Genomic DNA, 25665 nt, shown 5'->3' on the forward strand with positions numbered 1-25665 from the left:
CTCCCTGGCCTTGTCTCCTAGTCTTCTTTGCTTCCTGCATATCAGCTTCACTGCACCTTGCTGGAGAACACTCTTCCTTCATAATTTTACATGACTGCCTTCTCCATATTTAGATCTCTGCTTGAATATCACCTCTTCAAGGAATCCCTCCCAGACTGCCTATAAGTACTCCGCCCAATTCTTATTCCTCTGCATTATTACCCTGTTTTATTTACCTTACCGCAATTATCACTGTCTAAAATTATTTACGTATGTTTCTTATCTAGCTCACTGAAATAAAAGCTCTGGGAGAACAGAGACTTCATCTTGCTCACTGCTATATTCACAGGACATCTCCTGGCATGGAGTAGGCATACTCTGATAATACACCATTCTGAGTTGATGAATTAATTGGCTGTTAGCACAGGAGCCCAGGGGTCACTGAAGTGGGGACAGCCAACTCACTCGATAGAAGGCATGTTGGGTGCAGACATCGGGCTGACCTCCTTGGCCTTCTGCAATGCATGTTTCTGGTTGAAGGCCTCCTCTTCTTCTTGTTCATCCTAGACACAGAGCAGGGATGGGTTTGCTGGTATCCCCGTGAAGGAGAATAGCTGCCTTGGCTCTCCCCCCAAGTTCTGGAGACCAGGTGAAATGAGGAAGGCAGGAGAAGAGGTTAACCAAGGCAGTTTGAGGGTGGGTTGGCTCAGAGACTTCAGGAGGCCAGGCGCCAGGCCCTTTTGGAAACAGAACCCTTTCAGCCCTGGCATGGCCGGTTTCTGGTTTCCACCTTGCCCCAAAGGTTTCCTCACAATTCTTCAGGAAATCCATGGAATTCTACCCCAAGCTCCTAGCCCTCAGTGGAGCTACCCACAGCTATGGAGGTCAGAAGCTAGAGCCAACACCTCTCAGATGTTCTGCAGTATCTGGAAGTGATGGAGCAGGGCCCTTCTAGGCAGAACCCCGTGAAGTAAAATGCTGAGACTGTGCCTCTACTCATGCCCTCTCCTCTGCCAAGCCAAGTGATCAGGCAGGGACCCCATCCCCTCACCTATATTCCTGTTGTAAATGTCTCCTCTTTGTGATGACACTGGGGAAAGCCAGTTCAGGTTAAATGACTAGAGCTACAAAGAACACACATCTTACTTAGCCTGCTCTGTTTTTCACATACTATACATTATTTCACTTGATCCTAACAATAATCCTGTGAGGTATGCAAAACAGATATATCATTCTCATTTCATCATCTACCCAGTTGATGAAGTGCCCAATGGCATTAGAGAACCATCAGATCCCCAGAGAATGCTTACCTTGGTCAGCTCTTGGGCATTGGCCAGATTGTCTACAGCAATGGCCAAGAACACATTCAGCAGTGTGTCTGGGGTGATGAGTTAAGGACGGGCGAGTAAGAAAAACAAAAGGCTTCAGCAAGACTGAGACGGCATCTCTAGGTCTTTCCTGCCTGGGATACCAGCAGGAACAGAAGTTACCCCAAAGCATTGATTAAGCAGGGGTTATGCAGCCCTGTCTGAAGGGGAATATATATTCCCTCTTCCACTTATCTTCTCTTTGCATAGGACAAAGAAATAGATAAATCCAACCACTCAGGGGCCAAGGTGGAGTAAGGAGGCCTTTAGATAGCTATGGCCTCTCCTCATGGCTTACTGAATAGAGATCGGCTGAACAACATGACAACAGGGAGCTCAATGCAGGAGCTCATGTCTCCTTTCTGAGAGGCTGGAACTGAAGCCCACCTAGACCAATCCTACTACTCTGTTCTTAAAGATGAAAAGAAATGAGATTCCACAGCTCCATCACTGATTGGTTCTCAATAATGGGATGCTAACTTATTTCTCTCATTCTTCTTATCCTGGAAGTCTTCCATATTTCATTTAACAAAAATGTCACAGAGCACACAAGGTCATTATAGAACCTATTTCTATTCCAAGCTCTAACCTCTGAAGTCCCAATTTTCCAACTCTTTTTGGGGTCCATGTGTTGTGGAACACAGAAGTGGTTCCAGCATAAAAGTCCAGGTCTAACTACCCTCAGAGTAATAGGAAAATCAAGGTGCCATTGTGACAAACTGACCTTCTGTTTCTGTGATGCACTGCATTAACTTTCTTTTTATGGGTTTCTCATGTTTGGCTCATCGTCTGCTCTGACCCCTAGAAATTTTCACAGCAGATAACTTAAAGGAGTATCTTCTCTCTGTGAGACTATGGGAAAAGCCAAAGTCCAGCTATATCACATGGCTCTCCTTTTTCACTCCACCAATCCCATTTTAAGGCAAATCTCATTCCCCCAAAACATTTAATGATTGTGTAGAAGTTCACAGTTTATAAGGTGCATCCAAAGAAATTATATCATTTACTATGCACAACAAAGGGGTAAATGCTGTCATCCTCCCCACAGATGTGAAAACTAGAAGTTCATAGAGATTAAGGGACTTTCCCAAGGCCACACAGCTGGTAAACAGAATTGTTGGGATTAAAACATAAATCTTTCTAGTTTATATATTATGACCAGACATAGGTTTGGGAATTAAATGGACTCAATTTCCAGTCTCCCTTTATAATTTAATAATTGTTTGACTTTGGTCAAGTTAGTTCATCTAAATCTTAAGGATTAGATGGTAAGGTAAGGATTAGATGAAATGGTACCGTAAAACACTTAGTACAGGGTCTCATGAATAGCACAAATACAATAAATGTTGGCTATGCTTAGGAGTATTAGTATTAGTCATAGTACTAATATTTTTGAAAGCTTACTATGTGACCAATCCTATTCTATATTAACATGTAATTAACTTATTAGTATTACAGTGTGGTCACTATTTCAGCCTACAGTTATCTTTGTCAACTTTTATTTTCCGCAGCTGATAGCATCTCCAACTGTTCAATGTAAGAGCCTCATAAGTTATTATTTGTGTATGTTGTAGATATAGATAATACTTTATCTTCTTGTTTATATTTGTCTTCTTGACCCAACTACTGTACAATTTCCTTAAAATCAGAATCCTTATTTCTCTTAGTACACTGAACTATATCCACCCCAATGCTACCCTGATGCCCTAAAAAAACCCCACCAACCTCTACCACCATCACCACCCTCCTCAAATGCTGGTCCAGGCAGGCAAAGAGCACAAAGAGGAGCATCTTAAAAAGGATACAGTTTCCAAACAAGGTGAGCACAATGAAATAGATAGCTGACCACATGCCTGAGCTAACTCCACCCTGGGAGCGGATCCCATTGTACATAACCTCATTCCAGTCCTCACCTGTTAGGATCTAGGCAAAGCAAACAATAGGCAAGTCAGAGACCTGGGTTGGTTGAAAAAATGGGGCTAATGCAAAAAGGAAAATTCTCGCCTAGGTTTTTTCCATCTACCTCTTGCTTGGCTATTCTTCCAGGGAGAAAAATAAAGTCATTTTTATGAGCAATTCTAAACTTTCTTCTGATAAGGAAGAAAGACATTGAAAAATAGAAAGAAAGCATCAAAAGGAAAGATTCTATTCCTCAGACTACAGACTCCCTCCATCTCCAGCTTTGCCAAGTCTATGGTAACCACACAGATCAAGTGGTCTGGTCACTACCAGACTATGCCAGGGGAGCCAAGTGTATAGTTCTTGAGATAGCAGCATTATTAGAAAGAGCCTCATGGGCTCCAGTTCTGGAAACCTGGGTTCTGGTTCAGCCTCAGATTCCAGCTAAACAGTGTTTTCTATAGCACTCGGCATTATTTATTTTTGAGTTTGCCCCCGTGATTTAAAAATATTTTTTGTGGGGGGGGGGATAGTGGGGGTGGGTGGAAAACATAATTCATTAAATAGACACGTGGGTTAGAAGATGCTTCCAATTTTAGAAAACCATAAATGTGATATGACAGTTTTACTTCTTCCTTACCAATTTGGATGACTTTTACCTCTTTTTCTTGTCTGACTGCGGTGGCTAGGACTTCCAGTACTATGTAGGATAAAAGTGGTGCAAGTAGGCATTATCAACAATTGCTAAGCTATGAAGAGAGCCCAAATGTCCATCGATTGATGAATGGATAAAGAAGATGTGCTACATATATACAATGGAATATTACTCAACCATCAAAAAAAGAAAATCTTGATTTTGCAATGATGTGGATGGAGCTAGAAGGTATTATGCTAAGTAAGACACATCAGAGAATGACAAATACCATATGATTTCACTCATCAACAAAACAGATGAACATATGGTAGGGGGAGGAAAAAGAGGAGAGGGGGAAACAAACCACAAGAGACTCTTAACAATAGAGAACAAACTGAGGGTTGATAGAGGGAGGTGGGTGGGGGATGGGCTAGATGGTGATGGGTATTAGGGAGGGCACTTGTGATGAGCACTGGGTATTGTATGTTAAGTGATGAATCACTGAATTTTCCTTCTAAAACCAATATTGCACTGTATGTTGGCTAACTAAAATTTAAAAATAAGATAAAATAAAATAAATAAAATAACAGTAAACATTAAAAAAAGTGGTGCAAGTAGACATCTTTGTCTTGTTCCTAGTCTTAGAGAAAAAGGTTTTAGCTTTTCACCACTGAGTATGATTTGGCTGTGGGTTTGTCATATATGGCCTTTATTATGTTGAGGTATGTTCCTCCTATATACACTTTATTGAGAGTTTTATCATGAATGAATGTTAAATTTTGTTACATGATTTTTCTGCATCTATTAAAATAATCATATCACTTTTATCCTTTATTTTGTTAATGTGGTATATCACTTCAATTGATGTATGGATATCAAACCATCCTTGCATTCCTGGAATAATGCCCACTTGATGGTGGTCATAAATACCATAAGTTACTGAATGTCTTTGCCTTAATATCTCTTGCAAACTCACAAGTATGGGGAAAAGGCCAATCAGGTAGTTATAATAGAGCTCTTCCATTATTGGTAAGAACGTAGCTACAGAAATTCTAGGAATTATTGTGTTGATAATTATTCAACAAGAATCCCAGTTGCCTGGAATGAGCCTGGAAAGGAAAAGTAGTATTCTATTAACATATCACCATTTTTCAGTGTGAGCTCCAAAAGATCTTACTTAACATTTTTACCTGCCAGCTGGGTTCATACCTGGAATACAGTCATGATGGCTGCCGGAAAGGTGTCAAAGTTTGCTGAAGGAGTCCCATCATTAAAGTTAAACCTGAGAAAGAAGTTCAGAGAGAAGAATAAAATGAAAATCTCACGTACCAAGTTTTTCCCTTCCTGAGATTTTTCTCTTTTTATCACTTCTTTTACTCTTTCTCCACATCCTCTTCTTCCTTCATTTCTCCCTATTCAATGTAACTTAGGAAGATGGCATTATTAGTGGCTATTACTGATGCACTGTGCACTTTGAAGGGCATGGATAATGAGATAGGGTTTGGGCTGACCCTGAGTTATAAGGCCCCATGCTGTACATTTCAGGGACAGTTCCCAAGAGAGGGGTCTTTTCCAGAACCAGAATCCTGTACAGTGTGAAAAGGTTAAAAACAGAGACCACCACACACACTCAGTGATTGATGGGCCATGGAAAAAAGCAAACAAGATGATATCATGGTGATCAAATTAGAAACCTGAGTGCTCACAGGCTGAAGACTAGGTTTTGAGGCTCCTTTGGATGGAAAGTTCATTGGTGCTTACCTGCCCCCAAACAGCTGCATTCCTAGGAGAGCAAAGACAACGATGAAGAGGAAGAGGAGGAAGAGCAAACTGATGATAGACTTCATAGAACTCATCAAGGAGACCACCAGATTTCGCAGAGATGCCCAATACCTACAAAACCCAAACACTGTAGCAGTGAACACTGAATATAAACTTATCCCCAATCCAGCTGGGAATCTGCCTGGTAGTGTATGAAATGTGCTGCATTTGTATATTTGTGTGAAGGAGAGATATCAGCAACAATGAGGCTCCCCTTGGGAATGTGACATGGGATCTGGCGTCATAGATACTTTTCTGGTTTGATATTTGGGGAAGGAGGAACTGAAGAATGGAGTGGGGACATGGTAGGGAAGGGGAACATATGGCGAGGGAGAACAGGGGATGGAAGGAAATATAATATAATAAGGGAGAGAGAAGCTTCCGCTCTCACAGGTGGTTGGGAAGAGTCCAGTTTATGATCACTTACTTGGTTATTTTAAATATTCTTAGAAGCCGGAGAGCTCGCAAGACACTGATTCCAAAAGATGTACCAGGTCTGAAGATTGCCCAGACCACTTCAAAGATACTGCCCACTGTGACCTAAAGAGCCAAACCCAGCCACAGTGAGGAGGAGGAGAAGAGCAGAGCCTTCTGGCATTCAGCAGTCAGCACTTTTCATTGGGCTACAGTGAAATTGAAACTCTCCCCACCCCACCCGGCACAGCTCCAACAGGACTACCTATTTGTGAAGGCTGCCAAAGGAAAATGAGACTCTACTGCCTCCCTCCCCACTTCTCTCCACTCCTCTTCCTGACTTCAATCCTTCATGCTGGAGATTGGTTCACTGACTGCTGTTTTGTCCTTGGTGAAAACTACAAGAGCCAGTGTGCCTCTGCACAAATTTGATAGCCACAAGCGTTCTTACACAGTAACTCCTTGAACAGACAGACAAAAGAGTGATACTCAAAGCAAAGAAACAAATTTGAGTTAATGCAGGTTGCATCCCAATGTAAAAACCTCAGAGAACGTCCACGTTCTCTCACCGTCCGAGAATTTAGCACTAACAAGAATCACTAACAAGAAGCACTAACAAGGTTCATTCACCTATATGTGAAGCATCTTTTAGCCACACAGGTCCCATGTACCCCAATGTGACAGTACTACTTGGTGGCACACAATCTGATTGCCGTGGGAAGGAGTAGTGTCAAATTAACATTTTGGCTTTGTTTTCATTATATTTTCACTGAATGTCTACTATATTCTACACAGTGCTCTAGGACAAATAACAAAAATTAATCCTCACTGCAATGCTGAGAAGTATGTAGAGAGGGAATGGTCTTTCACTAGCTGTTATGCCTGAAAATTGCCCGTACCCAGAAGCATATGTTCCAAGTTAAAATGCAGATTGGCAAGTGCTCAAAATCGTTAGCACATAACTGAAGATTTGGCAGGAACAGAAGTGGGCTTGGCAGAAAGAGAAGTGGTTCAGGAACTCAAAGTTTTGCAACCTAGTTCTGCTGCTAACTGGCTATGTGAACTTGCACACGATGTTCTCTATTTACTCATTTTCAAATGAGAAAGATAATTCCTGATATGTAATAGAGTGGTTAGGAGTCCCAAAAGCAGTGGAGGACAAAAATGTATGTCAAAACATCTTGAAGGCACACATTTATATATCAACACATTTATATATCAACAGTATTTAGGAAGTGAACACTGGATGAAATAGTCTATGTGGGAACTTGCTAATACAAGTGTGTGTGTGTGTGTGTGTGTGTGTGTGTGTGTATGTGTGTGTGTGTGTGTGTGTGTGTGTGTGTGCACGTTTGCATGACAGTATATCTAGGTAACTTTCCCAATTTTAAACTGAACTAAAAAATACACAAATATATAAGCTTCTCTCTCTCTCTCTTTTTTTTCTTTTTTTTTTTCTTTCTTTTTTTTTTTTTTTTTACTGAACCACCTTCTGGAATCAGTTCCTTTGTTCTCTCTCAGGCTTCCCCCAAGACAATAAGTGGTTCAAAACTTACTATGGGTAGATCTGTCAAATTCATACAGCTATCCACTTAAGTGTGCACCATGGTATACGTGTTATACTTCAATAAAAACATTAAAAGTAAAAGAGCTTTAAAAAAACAAACAAACCAACCCTATAGTGGGAAGGATTCACTCATTCCTGACCTCCCTGTAGCTAACTTACTTATTCCCCTTTTATAAATTCTGATTTCAGTGCTTCATGCTGAGCAATGGAGCAAGCTGCTTATCTCAAACCATGGCATATCAACACGAAGCAGGAGGACAGGCGGGCTCCAAAGCACTTACCCCAAAATCAAAACAGTTGAATGAAGAGTGAAAGTAAAGTCGAGGCCCCATGCCATACATCTTCAAGGACATCTCCAAGAGGAACAGTCCCAGAAACAGAAATTCTGCATAGTCTGAAAGCATCAAAAGAAGAAGCCTTTGTTCCATAGATGGCATGGGCTCCTGCATGCCCCAGCCCGACACTCTCACCTACAGAGGAGCCCTCAACACCAGCAGGACCCATAATGCAAAGACATTCGCTGACCGTGTCAGGTCAAAGCCAGGCAAAACCTGATGATATCTGCGTACACTCTGATCTGGGAGTCCCAAGCACACTCGCATATTAGCTTTGCTCTTTTTCAACAGGTGGATTTGTCACTATCCTTTAAATGGTATACAGCTCTCAGGAGAGAAAGAAAGAGCTTTACCATGGCTTTGATGCAACAGCCAGATTCGACCTATATACACCCAGCTGTGACAGCATCCTGGATCTTCATTGACACCCAGTGGCAGCCTTACTCAGAGCTGACCTATAAGTTCCCTTATTGGTCTACTGGAGGTAACCACTGCCCTAAGAACTTTCTCCCCAGGACTTAGGTGACCAAACTCTCTACACCACTGAGCCTACACCATTGAGCCTAAGTGAAGGCTTTAAAGTACCCAAGGCTAACACTATCTTATTGACTTCTCAATAAGTTAGTGGTTCAATGATGAATGACAAGGGGAATGGTCATGTGATATCCCAACCCCTTGAGGACAACTCTAGCCTCCCTCACAGAACACTGCCAGGTCCAGTAGGATGCCTGCTCTCTTACATTCACATTCCAATTCGGCAGCACCTGTGACAGCCAGTAGTCACTATTCACTTACAGAGGAGATGGGTGAGCCACTGGGGCTGGTTGTGATGGACGATGGCCACACAGGCAGTGTTGAGAGCCACAAGGCTCAACACAATCCAGTAAAACACCTGCGATTTGACCATGTGGCGGATAGAGATGCGCAGAAGCCTTTCTTTGTGCCGGAAATAGGAGGCCCCATCCACCTTTGCACTTTTGATGCTGGCTCGGGCAAGAGGTGTGCCTAAGGGGAGACAAGTACAGAAGAAGAATGAGGCTGCACAACAGATCACCCTCCATGGCAAGGGGGCCTTCAAAGGGGGAGATGGACAGCTTCAGTTGGCTCAGTGACCACCATGTTGCAGGCCCAAGGAATCCCCTTGATATGGGCTGTTTCCATAGCAGAGATCCCTGGTTATCCTCACTGGACACTCTAAGTTTTAGGAAACCAAAAGATTCCCTGGGCATGACATGAAACATACATCCAGTGTTCTGAATCCTAACAGGATGATGTTTATGTTTTTCATAGATTAAGCTTCTTTCTGGCCTTTCCTTTTAAATTGCTTCAGGCATTGGAGTCAATTGGCTGCATTTGTGGTATTTCTACCACTGGCAGCCTAAAGCAGCAATGAGCTCTGTACAACTCTTCTGCTTTTACCCTATGACCCAGCAATAGCACTGCTAGGAATTTATCCAAGGAATACAGGAATGCTGAAGCATAGAGGCATACATACCCCAATATTTACAGCGATGCTTTCAACGATAGCCAAATTATAGAAAGAGCCTAAATGTCCATCAACTGACGAATGGATAAAGATGTGGGGTGTGTGTGTGTGTGTGTGTGTGTGTGTGTGTGTGTGTAATGGAATGCTACTTGGCAATGAGAAAGAATGAAATCCTGCCATTTGCAGCAACGTGGATGGAACTGGAGGGTATCATGCTAAGTGAAACAAGTCAGTCAGATAAAGACAGATACTATATGTTTTCACTCATATGTGGATCTTGAGCAACTTAACAGAAGACCAGGGGGAAGGGAAGGGGAAAAAAAGTTACTAACAGATAGGGAGGGAGGCAAACCATTAGAGACTCTTAAATACAGAAAACAAACTGAGGGTTGATGGGGGATGTGAGGGAGAGGGGAAAGTGGGTGATGGACGATGAGGAGGGCACTTGTTGGGATGAGCACTGGGTGTTGTATGGAAGCCAATTTGATAATATATATATATTTTTAAAAAGGTTGAAGTGAGACCCTTCCCTTTTTCTGGGGAGGTAAAATCTGCATTGACCAGAATGTCTGGGAACCTGGGATTGAAGAGGGTTTTTAAGGGTTGTCAGTAACAATCTGTTTAAACATCACATGGAAGTAGGTAGGTACCACTGTGGCTAAGCAAATGATTCCAGGGTCTCAAATGGGGGTCACTAGAAGCATCAGGTCCTCAGGATCTTCTGAACAATATCCCAAAGTGGGTTCTCATTATCACATTCAGGACAGAAAGTATATATATATGTAAAAGGGATACATCTGACACACTTGAAGAATCTGGTTGGATTCTTAGCCCTCAACCCCATGGTCCATTTTTTCTCTGCAACTCACTGTCATCTATTAGATTTCCAAGACTTTCTCTTTTTCTGGATTCTTTGGATTCTGTTCCTCTTTGTGGTGCTTCTCAAAAGACATGATCTTTCTTTACATAGAAGATTCAGACCAATAAAAGAAGATCTAACTGGTTCCACTCACCCACAGAGGAGATATCAACACAGTGCTCATCACTGGAGTCTCGAGTCATGGCCTCTGTCCGGCTCCTTTTGATGGTTGCCCTTCGAAGCACTGTACCAGGGAAGGGGAAGTCCAGTGAAAGAACACAAGAACAATCAGATCATTCAGGTCAAAGCTGAGGACTGTGTGCCAGAGGCCTCTTGACACAGGCGACTGCCTTGAAACAGCTGAGCCATGGTTACAGAAATCACAAATGTCTATAGAAACATGACTCGTGTGCTCAGCAGCACGTTGAAACACATGTGCTCCAGAGTCCTTGCCAGACCCTATCTACACACAGTCGTAAATAGGCACTCCATATCTATTTGTTCTGGTTCTTCATAAACAATACCACTTCCTGGGGCGCCTGGGTGGCTCAGTTGGTTAAGCGTCTGACTTCAGCTCAGGTCATGATCTCACAGTTCATGAGTTCGAGCCCCGCATTGGGCTCTGTGCTGACAGCTCAAAGCCTGGAGCCTGCTTCAGATTCTGTATCTCCCTCTCCCTCTGCCCCTCCCTAGCTCATGTTCTGTCTCTGTCTCTCAATAATAAATAAATGTTAAAAAAATAAAAAAACAAAATAATGCCACTTCCTGCTAATGAAAGTGGTCCCAAGATGATCCCTGCAAATTTTCAAAGAAGATCCCTTTCCATGCCACTGGTTGTATGATGGTCTTTTCATTGCACAGTAGCAATCACACGCCCTAGAACAAAGCAGCTATTGGAGTTCATTTTCATCACTTCAAAAAGCATTTAAATCCATGACTCAATTCCCTTCATTTTAAAGCATGAGGGATTTTATGACAGAGAGACTTTCATTTCAAATCCCAGAGCACCACTCTTTTTATTTCTTTCTCTTTTGATCAAGAGATTGCCACAGCGTAAGAGGGCGCAAATGCAGTAAAGCGTTGGAGCACTTCCTTACCTTCTAAGGCTGATGTTCCAGCGTTTTTATTTTCTTCAGCAAGCATGACTTCCTCTATATGGAAATAAATGGTTTAGTAAATTATCTGTAAATGTCAAATTATTTCACAAGATGAAAAATCCTCTAGGGACAGCTGTGGCCCCAGGGCAACAGAGAGAGAGCAAAGAGTTCATAGCTCCATGCAAGCACCAGCTTCAGAAAGACATCAAGGGTCACAGAGGGAGCTCCCAAGTGCAGATGAGAACAGAAAGGAAGTTCTTGTAGTAAGGGGGCACTTGGAGGTTGACTGTTAAAATTCAGCCCTGTGTCGGGTAATATTTGTTGAGAGAAAGAACTTACCTCTTTCTAACCAAAATCTCCTAAACTGATAGCAATGAAAATTTTCCATTTCTATTTTTTTCCTTCTATCCAGGTTCTTTAAACTTTTTCTAGCAGTAGGCGCTTCCTTGGTTTTTCTTGTCGGCAGCACATACAAGGCATACCAGGGCAACATCTACTGCCTCGTTCAGGCGATAAAACCATGTTTTGAGCTCCAGCCAGTCTACTTCTTTGAGGAGGAGCAGCGGAAGATGCTAATGGCATCTTGTGGGCTTGCTTCCTCTTACCCCCACACTACAGTCTGCCTTGCTTGGGCAAAAGAGGCTCAGGTCTGTCGTGAATTTGGCCCTCTGATAGAACGAAAAATAAATATCTGGTTTTTGTCCACCTTCCTGGCACAGAGCTCCAAAAACCCTTGGAATTTACTGTCTTTTGTATGCTAACTAGACAACTCAGTGTCGACGATGCCTACATTACTTAAGGATCTGCATCGGTCACCAGAAAAACCAACCATATGATTAGGTTATAACTTTCAGCCTCATTCCCCCTCCCAGTTCCCATGATGGGAGAGAGGCTGGAGAATGCACAATCACCAATGCCCAATGATTTAATCAAGTATGTCTACATAATGGAATCTTCAGGAAAAACAACAACAACAACAACAACAAACCCTCCATGAGGGGGCTCAAGGAGCTTCGGAGTTAGTGAATATGTCAAGGTGCTGGGAGAGTAACGTGCCTGAAAGGGGCATGGAGGGTCTGTGTCCTCCTCTACCCTCCACCTTACCCGAGGAATCTCTTCCATTTGGTTATTCCTGAGTTGGATCCTTTGTAATAAACTGGTGATAGGAAGTATAGCTTTCCTGAGTTCTGGAAATCATTCAAGGAATGATCAACCTGGAACCCTCTAAATTGGCAACTGAGTGGGTAAAAATGCAAGTCACTTCGGGATTCCACTTGTGGCTGGTGTGTGAAATGATGGCAGGCTTGTGGGACTGAGTCCCTAATCTGTGGGATCTGCACTAACTTCTGGTGGTGTTTAGTGTCAGAATTGAATTGAATTTTTGGATACCCAATTGGAGAACTGAAGGACTGGCCAGTGTTGGAATGCTGTGTCTGGTTGTCAGTATTTGGAAAAGAATCAAGCGGTTCCTTGGATTTTCCTCTTGACCTCCCCAGGAACAGTCCTGTATTCCAGGGAGGTATCATCACTAGTGGGCTATTTTCTAGTAAGACTTGTTAGGATAAACCTCACTAGCATTCCTCCAAACTTACAAACTAGCCCTTCTGTCCCATATCTGACAGGATTCTGTGTCTCCATTGGGAGTGATGTGGATGAGTTTAATCCTCACCCCAACCTCAGCCATAGGCAGGAAGCTGGAAGCTGGAAGCCATCAGTCCTTAAGATCCCAGCTGCTGGGGAAAAGCTTGCAGCAGGCTCTATTAAATGATGGTTTCATTTAAGCAATTGTAACAAGTAAAAGGACAAGCAGAAGAGGGTAAAGTCATTACCATAATTCCACCTGCATATAAAACTGAGAGCATATAATGTATTTCCCAGGGAGGGGAACATTTTGAAGCTCAGAGGGTACCACTCAGGATAGCTATTATACCAAGGCATAAATGTTTAGCTTTCCTTTTTAGTACAGCCTCTGGCAAAACTTTAAGTTAACAGGTTAAATGTTATTGGTGAGATGCTCCTTTATGCAGACATAGAGGTTTTAAAGTCATTTACAGCACACATTGTTCAGAGGACATCATTTAAAGATTAGGTACTCGTTAAAATACCTCATAGCAACATGAATGACCTCAGCCAGGGAGGCACATCTGCTATGTACAGTGCCTGGGTGCTGGGTGGGCTAATCTGAGGACCCCCAAGGCAGAAGGAGGGCGCATGGTGCTGCTGAGTATCTCTGGGAAGTGCTTGAGGGCTCTGGATGTGTGGAAGCTGCCCCCACCTTCCCCCATAGCCTTTTGCCAAGTTCTCTCTCGAACTTGAGAGTCTCTTTCCAGGGAAATGTAACCCATATGTCTCTGATTCACTCACACCCCATTTGCAAAGAGAAGGGCCAGGAAGCCCAATCTGACGTTGCAGTGCGTCTTTTTTTCTTAGAAGGAGAGAGCTGGCTTTGCCAACTGGAAGAAAGTGGAGCCTTGGAATTCTGCATGTATCTGAAAAGCAGAGCCACAAAGAACAGCGTCCTGTGCTGCCTGACCACGAGTCGGGTCATGGACAGGGCGGGCAACGTTCTTTTCCAGTTCTGCTGCCAGACTGCTCCCTGGGGTGGTCTGTCAGATGGCTCCTCCACCCAGGAAGCCAAGGACAGTGGGGAACTTCAAGCTGGCTGCCAGACCTGGAGACAAATCTGCTCAGTAAGGCTGAGTTAACATTCTGGAAAGGAGGAGAGGTTCACATTCACCCCTACCCGAGAACCTCGGAGGAGAAAGGGCAAATTGAAAGTATAGTCAGTGGGTATGGTACATGCTTCTAGAAGCAGCGAAGGAATGCAGGTGGTCCTAAATGGGAGGTGCTTATTGTCTGGCTTTGAAATGGCACTTTTAATCATATGTACTCTCTCATCCCTGACAGATAATCAAAAGTTGACTCCAGAGCTGAGACAGAGCTTTTTTGTCTTGGTGGGTAGAAGAGGAGTGCCATGGTGTCATTCCTAACCTGCTATGGAAGAATAAGTCTCAGGCAACTAAGCATCAAATCATATTCCAAATTTTTCTAGAGAGATCTCACATCTGTGCTATGCTTTCTACCAAGAATAGAGGGGAAAAAATGCTGTCATGTGTATCTTTTTATTAAAATAAATTCCTCTTTGCTCAGGATGAAAATAAAGATATATAACACCAATGCAATGTAATCTTTAAAATAATAAGGAAAGCAAATGCATCCATTTTACTGACAGATATGCGGTGATCGATACCCCTTCATGAGCAGCTGAGCCACAGTCAAACTTGAAGCTGGTGGTTCTGTGGGTTAACAAAATCATGATAGGTTTGGACCTATCCTCAAGGCAGAGCCTCATAGCGAGGAACTGATGATAGCTCAGGAAATAGGAATCACCAGTTCTCACCATCAGGTATTACCCGGCTCACCGCAGTGGCCTCACTGTCGGTCCCCTGCTTCTGACCTTGCCCTCCTACAGTGTACTCTCAATGCAGCAGCCAAAGGGCCCCCTCAAAATCTTCAATCAGACCATGTCCCACCTCAGCTCCAAACCCTCCAATGGTTCTTGCATCACTAACAGCACAGCCCCGAACCCTTACAATGGCCTATAAGTTCTGCCCACTCCTCTCATCACTGGCCCCACCCTGTCTTCCTGCCCCTCTCCCTTTACTCATTCTTCCTTCTATTCCTGGAATATTCTTGGCTTGCTTCCACACTAGAGTCTTAGCACTGAGATATCCCCCTCAGACCTTCCCATGACTTACCACCTCAACTCCTTCAAGTCTCTCCCCAAAAGGGTCTCCCTGATCTCCCTATTTCAAAACACAACCTACCCTACACCCCATAACCCTACCTTGATCTGTTTTCCATGGTACTTGTCACCTTCTTACAAGTTATTCATTTATTATTTTGTTTATCCCTGCCTTCTCCAATAGAGGGGAATGGGCTTCACATGAAAGGGGCTTTGGTGAGCTGGTGGTCTGTTTGGTTCATTGCTGTATCTCAAGTACCTAGGACAGGGGCTGGCACAAAGCAAGTGCTCAAATATTTGTGGAATGAATGGACTGTTGTTGCTGCTGCTGGTGGTCATTATAATTATCAGCAGTAGTGTACAATGTCACCCACCCAACCCAGCTCCAGGAGCTAGCTATGTTACCTTTCACTCAGTTCACCTTGCTAAACTGTGAGCCTCGTGAAGGTGTTCGGTAGAATAGGAACAGTTAGTCCCCGAGGAAGAAAGAGGGACCAGCATGGAGCCCACAAAGCCGGTGAGGCATCCAGAGCTACTCTCTGCTCTGGCCAAGGCTGCTCCTGTGAATGGAAGCACCGGGGGTGCTCAGGGGGACGTCTACACTGATGTCTGTGCAGCCTGCCAGGCCTCACCTGCTTTGTCTATCCAGGCGCGGTACCCATTCAGCTCACGCTCAATCTGCTGCTGCCGCCGCAATTTCATGAAAGCTCTCCGGTTCTCCACTCTCTCTCTCTCTTTGGCAAATTCGCTGTGGATGAGAAGGATGAGATTCATAAGCAGTGAACTGGGGTAGTGCCGTGACTAAAAGGAAGGGTGAAGCAAGTAGGAGCAAGAGAGTGTTTGAGCAGGTGACTCTCTATGCCCCATTTCCCCTTTCCTTTGTTCCAGGCTGCAACTATCACCTCCTTAAAATGCTGTTCAGAAACATACTTTGTTCGGCCTCACTCAAGAAGCTTTCCCAGATCAGTTTCATCCCAGTCATCACTAACACCCTCTGCTTGCTCTATTTTAAAAGGTACTTTCTTAGTCAGGTGACAAACTAGGGTTCAAAATGCTACGTTCTGTTTCCCCAGCTACAACATAAGGCCATTAACCCTCCTGAGGGGCACACCTACCCTTTATGCTTTTAATAACAACAGTGATTAATCTATATGGACCAATTATGTGCCAGCCCTGTATGAAGTTTTTCATACCCATGGACTCTAATTTAATCCATTACAGTCACCATGTGAAGTAATAAGTACTATTAAAATTCCTATTTAACTGATGGGGAAACCAAGGATTAGAGAAGGGAAGTAACTTGCTGGGATCTAAAGTCTAACCATAGTGCCGTGCTTCCTCTGGCATCCTGCATCCTGTGACACTCTATAAGGGCTGCCACTGAAGACCATTGACACCAATGCCTTGAAGGACTGAGTGCTGTGTGAAGATGGCTAGTGGAGGTTAAACAGGAAAGGGAAGGACACGGGAAGGGCACCTGGCTCCAAAAGAAAGAGAGTAGGAAGATGGGAGGGATATGAGAGGAGATAATGAGATAGATGGAAAGCCAAGGTCAGGGTCAGGGAGAAGACACAGTCCACTGACAGGTGCAAGGGACCAGAGCCACTCTGTGGCACAAGACGATGAAAAGCCTAAACCCCTGGGTGGCGGGGGGGGGGGGGAGGAGAGGGTGGGTGGCGTGGAAAGGGAAAAGAGACACAAGGGCTTCCTGGTAGAGAGGAAGATGAGCAAATTCAATGGCTGAGCAAATGGGGTTAAAGAAATATTCATTTGTTAATAGGCCTCTCTAGCAACCACCTCTACCAACGCCCTTCTCATCAAACACCCCTCCAGGCTACAATGCCCTTAGTAGTGTAGTGCCTCTCCAGCCTCGGCTCAGGCATGCTCCCTACTACCTGGAAGCTGTTGCCCTTAGCCAAGGTGCTCCCCACAGCTAGAGAGCTTCAGCCTGACAATGAGGGAGCCCAGCACCCACTGTAAAAAGTTGTATTTCGAAGGAAAGTTGCTTTGCTTTAAGAATGAAGTAAGCTGTCTCCGGGTGTCATCATCTTCTCTGTTCTCATGTATCAGAACTCAGCCGCTCAGCTGCTGAGGGGCCACACTGGGGGCTTAACAATAAAAGCATATGAAGAAACAACTATGGCAAGGGCACATTAGACTATGAATGCAGAATTTGTGAGGATGACCCAAGAGTGCTTGGTCTGAGCAAGGCTATACTTTGCTGATCTAAGATAGCTTCTTGAAGATCTTGGGCAATCAGCTCCAGCCTTGGTAACAGTGACACTTTTGTTTTGAAGTTTATTTTAATTCCAACTAGCATACAGTGTCATATTAGTTTCTGGTGTTTCCATACAAATGTTAGAATTGTTTGTTCTGTCTCTGTGAAAAATGCTGTTGGTATTTTGATAGGGATTTCATTAAATCTGTAGATTACTTTGGGTAGTATAGACATTTTAACAGTATTTGTTCTCCCAATCCGTGAGCATGGAATGTCTCTCTATTTCTTTTTGTCCTCTTCAACTTCTTGCATCAATGTTTTATAGTTTTCAGAGGCCAGGTCTTTCACCTCATTTGTTAAGTTTATTCCTAGGTATGGTATTATTTTCGGTGCAACTGTAAATGGGATTGTTCTCTTACTTTCTCTTTCTGTTATTTCATTATTAGTGTATAGAAATGCAATGGATATCGGTATATAGGTTTTGTATCCTGGGACTTTACTGAATTCACTGATCAGTTCTAGTAGTTTCTTGAGGGAGTCTTGAGGGTGTTCTGTATATAGCATCATGTCATCTGCAAATAGTGAAAGTTTTACTTCTTCCTTACCAATTTCCATGACTTTGATTTCTTGTTCTTGTCTGACTTCTGTGGCTAGGGCTTCCAGTAGTAAGTTGAATAAAACTTTACATCTGTAAAGGTGTCACTTACAGGCAGTGATGAGTCGTGCAGAGGCCCCATGAAGATCAGCTTGCCCATCAACACCAGGCCCCATTCCATAGCAACATGCTCCAGCCACACGGGGCTTTTACTTTTGCACTAGTACCTGGACATCAGCTCCCAGTTTGGCTAAGCTGTCTCTCCCCAGTACCAACTTGTATAAAGGTACACCTCAACTAAATTTGCACTTTATTCCTTTCACCTCCTCTTGCCTGGAACAACAGTGTGATTGATCTATCACTGATTTCGAGTATGTTATTTCTCTAAAAAAATTTTTTTTCTTAGCGTGTATTTATTATTGAGAGACAGAGAGAGACAAAGCATGAGCATGGGAGGGGCAGAGAGAGGAGGAGACACAGAATCTGAAGCAGGCTCCGGGCTCTAAGCTGTCAGCACAGAGCCGGATGCGGGGCTTGAACCCACAAACCACGAGATCATGACTTGAGCTGAAGTTGGATGCTCAACCGACTAAGCCACACAGGTGCCCCGGTGAGTATGTTATTTCTTTATTGGCTTATTAACAGAAATTATCCTGTGTACTATTGGCTTGTCAAATTCCTGCAGTGAACTTTCATTAAATAAATTGCTGGAAAAGTCAAACTCAGTCTCTGAGCATAATTTTTCTTCCAAAATAAAACATTGTTCATATCCAGGAAGGAAGAAACCAGCCAGGGGTTGAGGGATGTGTCACAGCCCCAGGGCAGAGGAAGAGGAGGCACCTCATTCACCCTTTCCTACCAAGATAGATGGATTCCTTGGCACAGACACCTTATCATGGTCATGGTCAGGCTGAGGGCATGGGAATAAGGCATATTAAAAGGAGAAATCATGAGCTTGTCTTCAGGTTCAGATGGTTCTATCAACACTGTTTTGGGGGAATGGAGAGGGAGACAGTCAAAATGAAGAGTCCAGGGCCATTGAGAGTCAGAATAACAGAGTACAAGCCGTGGGGCACCGCCTTTCCTTGCCTTCTTCCCTGGATGTCAACAATTAGAAAGAAACAAGGGGCTGGATTGGTTCATGGTAACACCATCTATCAAGGTTTTTACCTTTGGCTCTTTGTTTTCTTTCTATCCTTCCTGTCCAATTAGTGTGCCATGTTCTGTTGGTTCTATCTTCAAAACAGCACTTGGATCAACCTTTCCTCTTTGTCCTAACTGCCTTGGTCCAGGACCTCATCATTTTATGCCTGGATTATTGCAATAGCACTTACATGGTCTCTCAACCACCTGTTTCTCTTCTCTTCATTTTATCCATCTCACTCACTCTTTCTAAAACACACATTAGATCTGATCACTTCTAAACCTAAAACAATAATCACAGTGAGTAGCATTTGTAAGGCCCTTTCTAGTTTCTGAGCACCTTCATACATTTTGCTCATATTTTTTTATAATCACTCTGAGAAGGTGGAACAGGTATTTTTGTCCTCAATTTAAAAGTTAAACGGGGTGCCTGAGTGGCTTAGTCAGTTGAGCATCTGACTTTGGCTCAGGTCATGATCTCATGGTTCACGGGTTTGAGGCCCATGTCGGGCTCTGTGATGACAGCTGGAGCTCGGAGCCTGCTTCAGATTCTGTGTCTCCCTCTCTCTCTGCCCCTCCCCCACTTGCTCACGCTCTCAACTCTCGTGCTCTCTCTCTCAAAAAAAAAAAAAAAAAAAAAAAAAGAAAAAAAGAAAAAAAGAAAAAAAGAAAAGAAAAGTTAAACAACTTGTGATAATTTAAGTAAGAAGCAGATTCAGGATTGGACCCTAAGCCTGTCTGCTCTAAGAGTCCAAGCTCTTCATGCGGCACACATGTCTCCCTAGTCCAATGGCATATTTATATGCTGTTTTCTTTATTGTTTCATATGTATGTGTCTTGATTTTTCAAATACACTCTAGGGATCCGGGAAGGTTTAACAAGGAGGTAATATTTTGAGGAAGACCTTGAAAAAAGGAGGATTTAAGCAGGCTATGAGCAGAGGAACACAATAATCCTTTAGCATCGAGGATAAGCATTATTACCAACATCACCATTTTCTAGCTCAGAGCACTAAATCTAAGGAGAGTTAAGTGGCCCTGTGAGAGAGCAAGCATCCAAGGACACAGAGTCACTAAGAGGAACCATGACCCTCAGATCCTATACATTCCATTTTCTTTCTATTCTTCCCCTGCTCCTCCACAGCCTCCTCCACCCTCTGCTAAATGAAGCACAAACACTTAACATGACCTTCACGGTTCTTCACAGCCTGATCCTAACCTTTCCTCCAAACCTCACCTCCCATCATTCCCACCCGCCCACCTGCCTGCAGTCACCACGGCCATGCTCCAGCGGCAGCACCCGTCTCCCTGTCTGGAGAATGCAGTATGGCTATCAAGGCTTGGTCCACACTGTTTCTCTTCTTATCTGCCCAATTCTGTCAAAATCCTTCTCCAAGGCCAGTGTGAAATGTCACTTATTCTGTTCAGCTTTCCTCTCCTCTCCCTCTCTCCCTTTCCCAGTCTCTAGCCTCCATTCTTTCTTTCCTCTGTGTCTTTACAGTTCATCTCACAGCCAGGCTTCACTGTGGTAAGCTGTACATGTGACTGCCTCTCCCTCTATGCGAGCCTCTTGTGAAAATATTCCATGTCTTACTCAACTCTGTATCCTCCCAGACTAGACTAGGCCTGGCACATGGTATATGTCCAATAGATTTTTTTGTTAATTAAAAATATCCAGGCTGACTTGGAGAGCATACTGATAGCTCTACCCTGGTTCCCAAAGGCTCAAATGAAGAAACGTTCTGTCTCTGCACTGACTCAAAGGGAGGCAGGTGAACAAGCCAGAGAGCAGCAGTTGCCAGGTAACTCCTGGATGCTGCCACCACTGTTCCTTTGTTCGCCTCCATGAAGATCTTCGTAGAATTAGTGTACGAAGTACACAGTGTGTCACTTCTACCTGGCCCCCATAATGACCACATACCTTGATTTTCCGTGAAGGAGACCAACAAACCCCAGTCTAGCCTCCTTGCATGTTTGGCAGTTTCCTGGCTCAGGGTCTCTTCAGCTGGCTTTCCTGCTCTCCTCTACTGTCACTGCAGGTCCCTGTGTCCTCTCACCCTTCCACCTAGCCCCTTGGCAGTGCTCAAGGGTCCAGAGCCCAATAAAACTGCCCTGGTCTTTTAAAGAAGCCTCTTGGCTAAAAGCAGTAAAGCAAAGAATCTGCACCAGTGGGGATACTTCCTGAGCAGCCCCTGTGTCAGTGGACAAAGAAGGGTTGGGTAGGGGGAGGGTTCTGTACTATGTTTATCAAGGGGACTTTTCTGTTTTCTCTTTCCACTGGGAGCCTAGAGCAGAGAGTATGGCACCAGTGTCTTTCATAAAATCTCTCACCCCTCCTTTGCTGTCATACTTGTGCCCTGGCTTATCTCCCTGACTAGTCTACAGGCTTCACAAGGCCAAGCAGAACCTACATCATATCACATTCCAACAAGGCCCTATGAAGCTGGATCCGAGGCTTGGCATTACAGTAGGTTCCACAGATTATGGAAGTTAAATATAAAGAACAGCTAATATTCACATAACACATTTGTGAAAATTTTAATTTACAAATCACTTGCATGTAAACCATTTCATTTATATATGTAAAAACTCTGGGAGATTCAGAAAGGTTCTTGCCCAAGATCACCTAATTAGCAGAAGGCAGGGTCGGAATTCAAGCTAGGCTGTTTCCACAATGCCTCAGCTGTCTTCCATGCTATCTAGAACTCAACATTAAAAGTCTACAAAAGAGATTTAGTTTCAGCTTAAGGTCAAAGAAAATAAGGACATAAAAACAGTTTTTTTGTTGTTTTGTTTTGTTTTGTTTTGCTTTTTCTAAAAGGACTATCTTTTTAATTGAGAGAACAGCACAAAAATCCATTGCTCTGTGTTGGGTTAATAAAGTCCCAGTATAAAACTCATAGCATTAGTCAGGCTAGTGATGTACTGCTTGATCTTGTGTCCATAATATAGCCATCATTTATTTATGCATATTACATTCTAGAGAGAACAGGGACAGACAAGATTCAGTTCCATTACCTGCCAAAAATAGGTATCTATTCTGACCTTAGATCCAATGTGTCCACCATTCTCATTGCATATATATGTGGCTGGCCCCAAGGGAAGGGAAGCATGCCCCTCCACTGATCTCCTCTCTTCCCTGAAGACCTGAGTACTCTCTCTCTCCTTTTCACAGAGGATCCTGGAATTATTTGGATGATGATACTTTTGCAAAGATAAAGTATATGGCTGCTACCTTACTTAGCCATCCAGATGACCACTGCCAAAGAGTGACCCTCCAAATATCTCATTTTATTTAATTCCTTTGAATCAAGCAACAGGAAGTTTAAAAGGAGGAAATATGGCCTATAAAAGAGTGCTCATGACCCCTCAGCCCTTTTTGTATTGGCCTGTGGCTTAAGGTAAGAGGATGGGCAAATTACTCCTCTTCATTTGCTCCATCTGGCAGCAGCACCCACAGATGTCACAGAACTTAAGACAGGATGCATCTAGACTCCAGAATCCCAAATAGGGGGAACAAAAATAAGTCCCATGTGATATAGCAGAAATACTATCAGGTCTATCCTCAGAGATAGGTTTCTAGGTAACTTCTGTGCTAATAAACTGGGCAGTAACCTCTCTGCTTCAATTTCCCTGTCAATCATTAGAAAGTCACGAAAAACCCTCTGCTCGTGACCAAGAACAGGAATAAATCTGGTTACTCTGGTAGTCATGACTGGGTTCTTGTAAGAGACTATATAATAGTAAAAATCCAAATTCTGTTTAGTTAGAGATACTTCTACCCAATTCTGCTATCCATAGTTTTTAGTTATTACCACCCCCCCTTACTTTGTGCAAGACAATAACTTGCAGTTCCCCCCTATGATAGCTCTCACCTAGATGAAAGTGAGTTGAAGCTAAGCATGGATGAGCCTCTATTCTATTTGTTAGCTAGGTATGCAAGGTTTGAGTTTCTAAATTTCAGTTATGGGAACTAAGAAGAAAGCTGATCTCCTTGTTCTGCTTGGTTAAATACTATTTTCAGTCTAGTCAGTGAATTTGCATTTGTGACTGCTTTTGTTTTCTAGCACTTTATATGAGAGGCATAATTTGTAAAAATCAACAATTCCTATATAGCCAATTATTTACAAATTATTCACAATTAGTTGAAGTAGAAGGATTATATAGATAATCTCAGACAAGGTATAACACCTAAAATATTTGTCATGTGTGACTGGTGGGTGGTGTATAGGAAGAAAGCAGAGTTGTCTTTTAAATCATATTTAGGTTAATATTAAAATGATTTCCCTTTTATGAACTCACACATCTATAAAGGAGCCACTGCCTCAGATAATTCACAAAGTGCTAATCTGTATATTGATACATTAAAGTGGCTGGTTTTGATCCATGGGGTGTTGGGAGGATGCCTGGTCGTTCACATTGCTAGAATTTATCATGAGGTGACTGACTAACTCATGGGGACTAACTCTTGGGAGGTTCAATGAAGCCTTGCTGTAGCCTGAAATTCCTGCCCGTGTTGGGTCACCTCAGAGTCACAGGGCACCTGGACAGATATCTGTTTACCTAGTGAGGAAAACGTTCTGGTGACAAGAAGCTGTGACAAGAAACACTCTGTTGGAGGACTCTGGCTCCTGTTTTAGCCTCTAGCTCCAGACCCCTCCTCCTGATTCAGTACACACAGGGAGCTTTGTTTACTGATGCTGAGGCCTTTTGCTGCTGTCATGGCAACCAAAAGGAAGACAAAGCCCTCCAGGATGGGCTGGCCTGTGTGACTCAAAGATCTGTTTACCCACACTCCTGTACACACTTGTACACTTCATCACACACACACTGGCACAAATACACGCATGCTCACACCGGCACGGAGAAGTATATGCAGACACTTTGCCAAGCACACTAATGGCCACATGGTCATATTCCTATTACTCTTCAGAGACCACATTTTCAAAATGCTTCACTGCTCCCAAAGGAACTTGGCCAGTCTTCTGCAAGACGTTTGCTTCAGGAGGAGGAATTTGGGTTAGACACCAAGAAAAACCTCTTCGACCCTATATATTCTGTAACTAAGAGAAATTGGGGGAAGTCAGATAGGCAATTGTGTGTTGGCTGTGGTTTAATTTCAGTCTCATTGGAACGAGGGCTGGAAGATGGAGGGTAAAACAGCTTTTGGTTGTTCTTAAGACTCTGGGGAAGTTTTTCTCCCATTTTTGAGAGAAGCAAACACAGCCCAGAGAAGGTAAACACCTTACTGAAGGTCACACAGTTCAGCTATATTTTAGTTATTTATGCCTTATCCCTTGACTTATTCCAGAAAGGATTTAAGGAGCCTTACATTGCTAATAAATAAAGGCCAGAGCAGTGCCCAATTCTCTAAATGCCATCCAATGTTGACTCCAATAAGCAGGATGGATGTGAGTCCAGAAGGGTAAGGGATGCTTAACTCAGGTGCTGTCTCATACCATGTCACTCTTCCTCAGAGATCAGGAGCTTTGGGAGGGCTCCTCCAATGAGAAGAAGTCCTTCTTTAAGGCAAATACATTGCCTTACACAGAATGCGGCATCCCACCCCTACTCCTCCACCCTACACCCACAGCAATGAAACAAAGGTCATGGGTCTCACAGACCAGAATATCAGGTGGGGTATGCCCAACAAATTAATTCTCCAAGTCTTGCCTTTGACATGCAAGGAGACCGAGGTACAGATGGGTCAGATGGCTTGCCAGTCCAAGGCCTACAGCACGTGATGGCTCGTCTGGACACTTGGATCTCTGGATTCCAAAGCCAGTGCATACCACATCTTCATGACATTTCAGTCATGAGAAATCAAAGAGGCATATTCTTTTAGGATCTTGGGGAATGTGTGGTCTTTTTACTTTTTTCCTTGCTCTTCTCTGTATTGAAATTTCATTTATTTGTTTGAGTAGATGCAGGGGAAGGCCTGGCAATGAACACAAAGGGGATAATGAAGAAGCTGGAATATGTTTTCTGCTTTGCTTTTTAACCTTGAAGTTGGTATAATGCAGACCATTGGAGCATAATAATTAAAAGCTCTGAAACTGAACCAAACTGGATTTGAATCCTGCCTACATCGGGGTGTGATCTGGGGCAAGTTAACATCTGAATCTTCAGTTTATTCATTTTAAAATAGGAATAAATACCATACTTGTCTCAAAGCATTGTGAGTATTAAATTAAATAATAGAGGGAAAACGCAAAGTATAGTATCTAGTACAGAGTAGGTGTTTTCAAGTGACTATTTGAAGTATCACTGACACTCCTGAGAAAGTATCATAATACATATAACGTATTACATCAAGGCCTTCATCCATCTACCCATCCATCCATCCATCCATCCATTCAACCATCTACACATATTCTTTCTGCCTCCAAAATATGACTGAGTGCCTGCCGTGTGGTTGGCATTATTTTAGAATATGGGATACTACAGCAACCATAAAAGCAGAAATCTTTGCCTTCGTGGAACTTACATTCTAGTGGAGGAGACACA

At 43.3% G+C, this 25665-nt stretch overlaps 1 protein-coding gene across 5 annotated transcripts in view; it reads right to left on the bottom strand.

Moving 5' to 3' along the window:
- The window catches only part of CACNA1E (calcium voltage-gated channel subunit alpha1 E), a 319528-nt gene that overhangs the window by 75413 nt on the left and 218450 nt on the right, over positions 1-25665 (bottom strand). For all 5 annotated transcript variants that reach the window (XM_030302660.1, XM_030302659.1, XM_030302658.1 and 2 more), the window contains 11 exons: positions 15836-15951; positions 11459-11512; positions 10516-10605; positions 8812-9021; positions 7963-8075; positions 6128-6240; positions 5641-5772; positions 5089-5161; positions 3152-3269; positions 1290-1357; positions 445-542 (listed from right to left, as the gene is read on the bottom strand). In XM_030302660.1, coding sequence (XP_030158520.1) covers positions 445-542; positions 1290-1357; positions 3152-3269; positions 5089-5161; positions 5641-5772; positions 6128-6240; positions 7963-8075; positions 8812-9021; positions 10516-10605; positions 11459-11512; positions 15836-15951 — 1185 coding nt within the window. The remainder of the gene's footprint in view (positions 1-444; positions 543-1289; positions 1358-3151; positions 3270-5088; positions 5162-5640; positions 5773-6127; positions 6241-7962; positions 8076-8811; positions 9022-10515; positions 10606-11458; positions 11513-15835; positions 15952-25665) is intronic.

This window comes from Lynx canadensis, chromosome F1, assembly GCF_007474595.2.
Source record: "Lynx canadensis isolate LIC74 chromosome F1, mLynCan4.pri.v2, whole genome shotgun sequence".
NCBI classification, from domain to species: Eukaryota; Metazoa; Chordata; class Mammalia; order Carnivora; family Felidae; genus Lynx; species Lynx canadensis.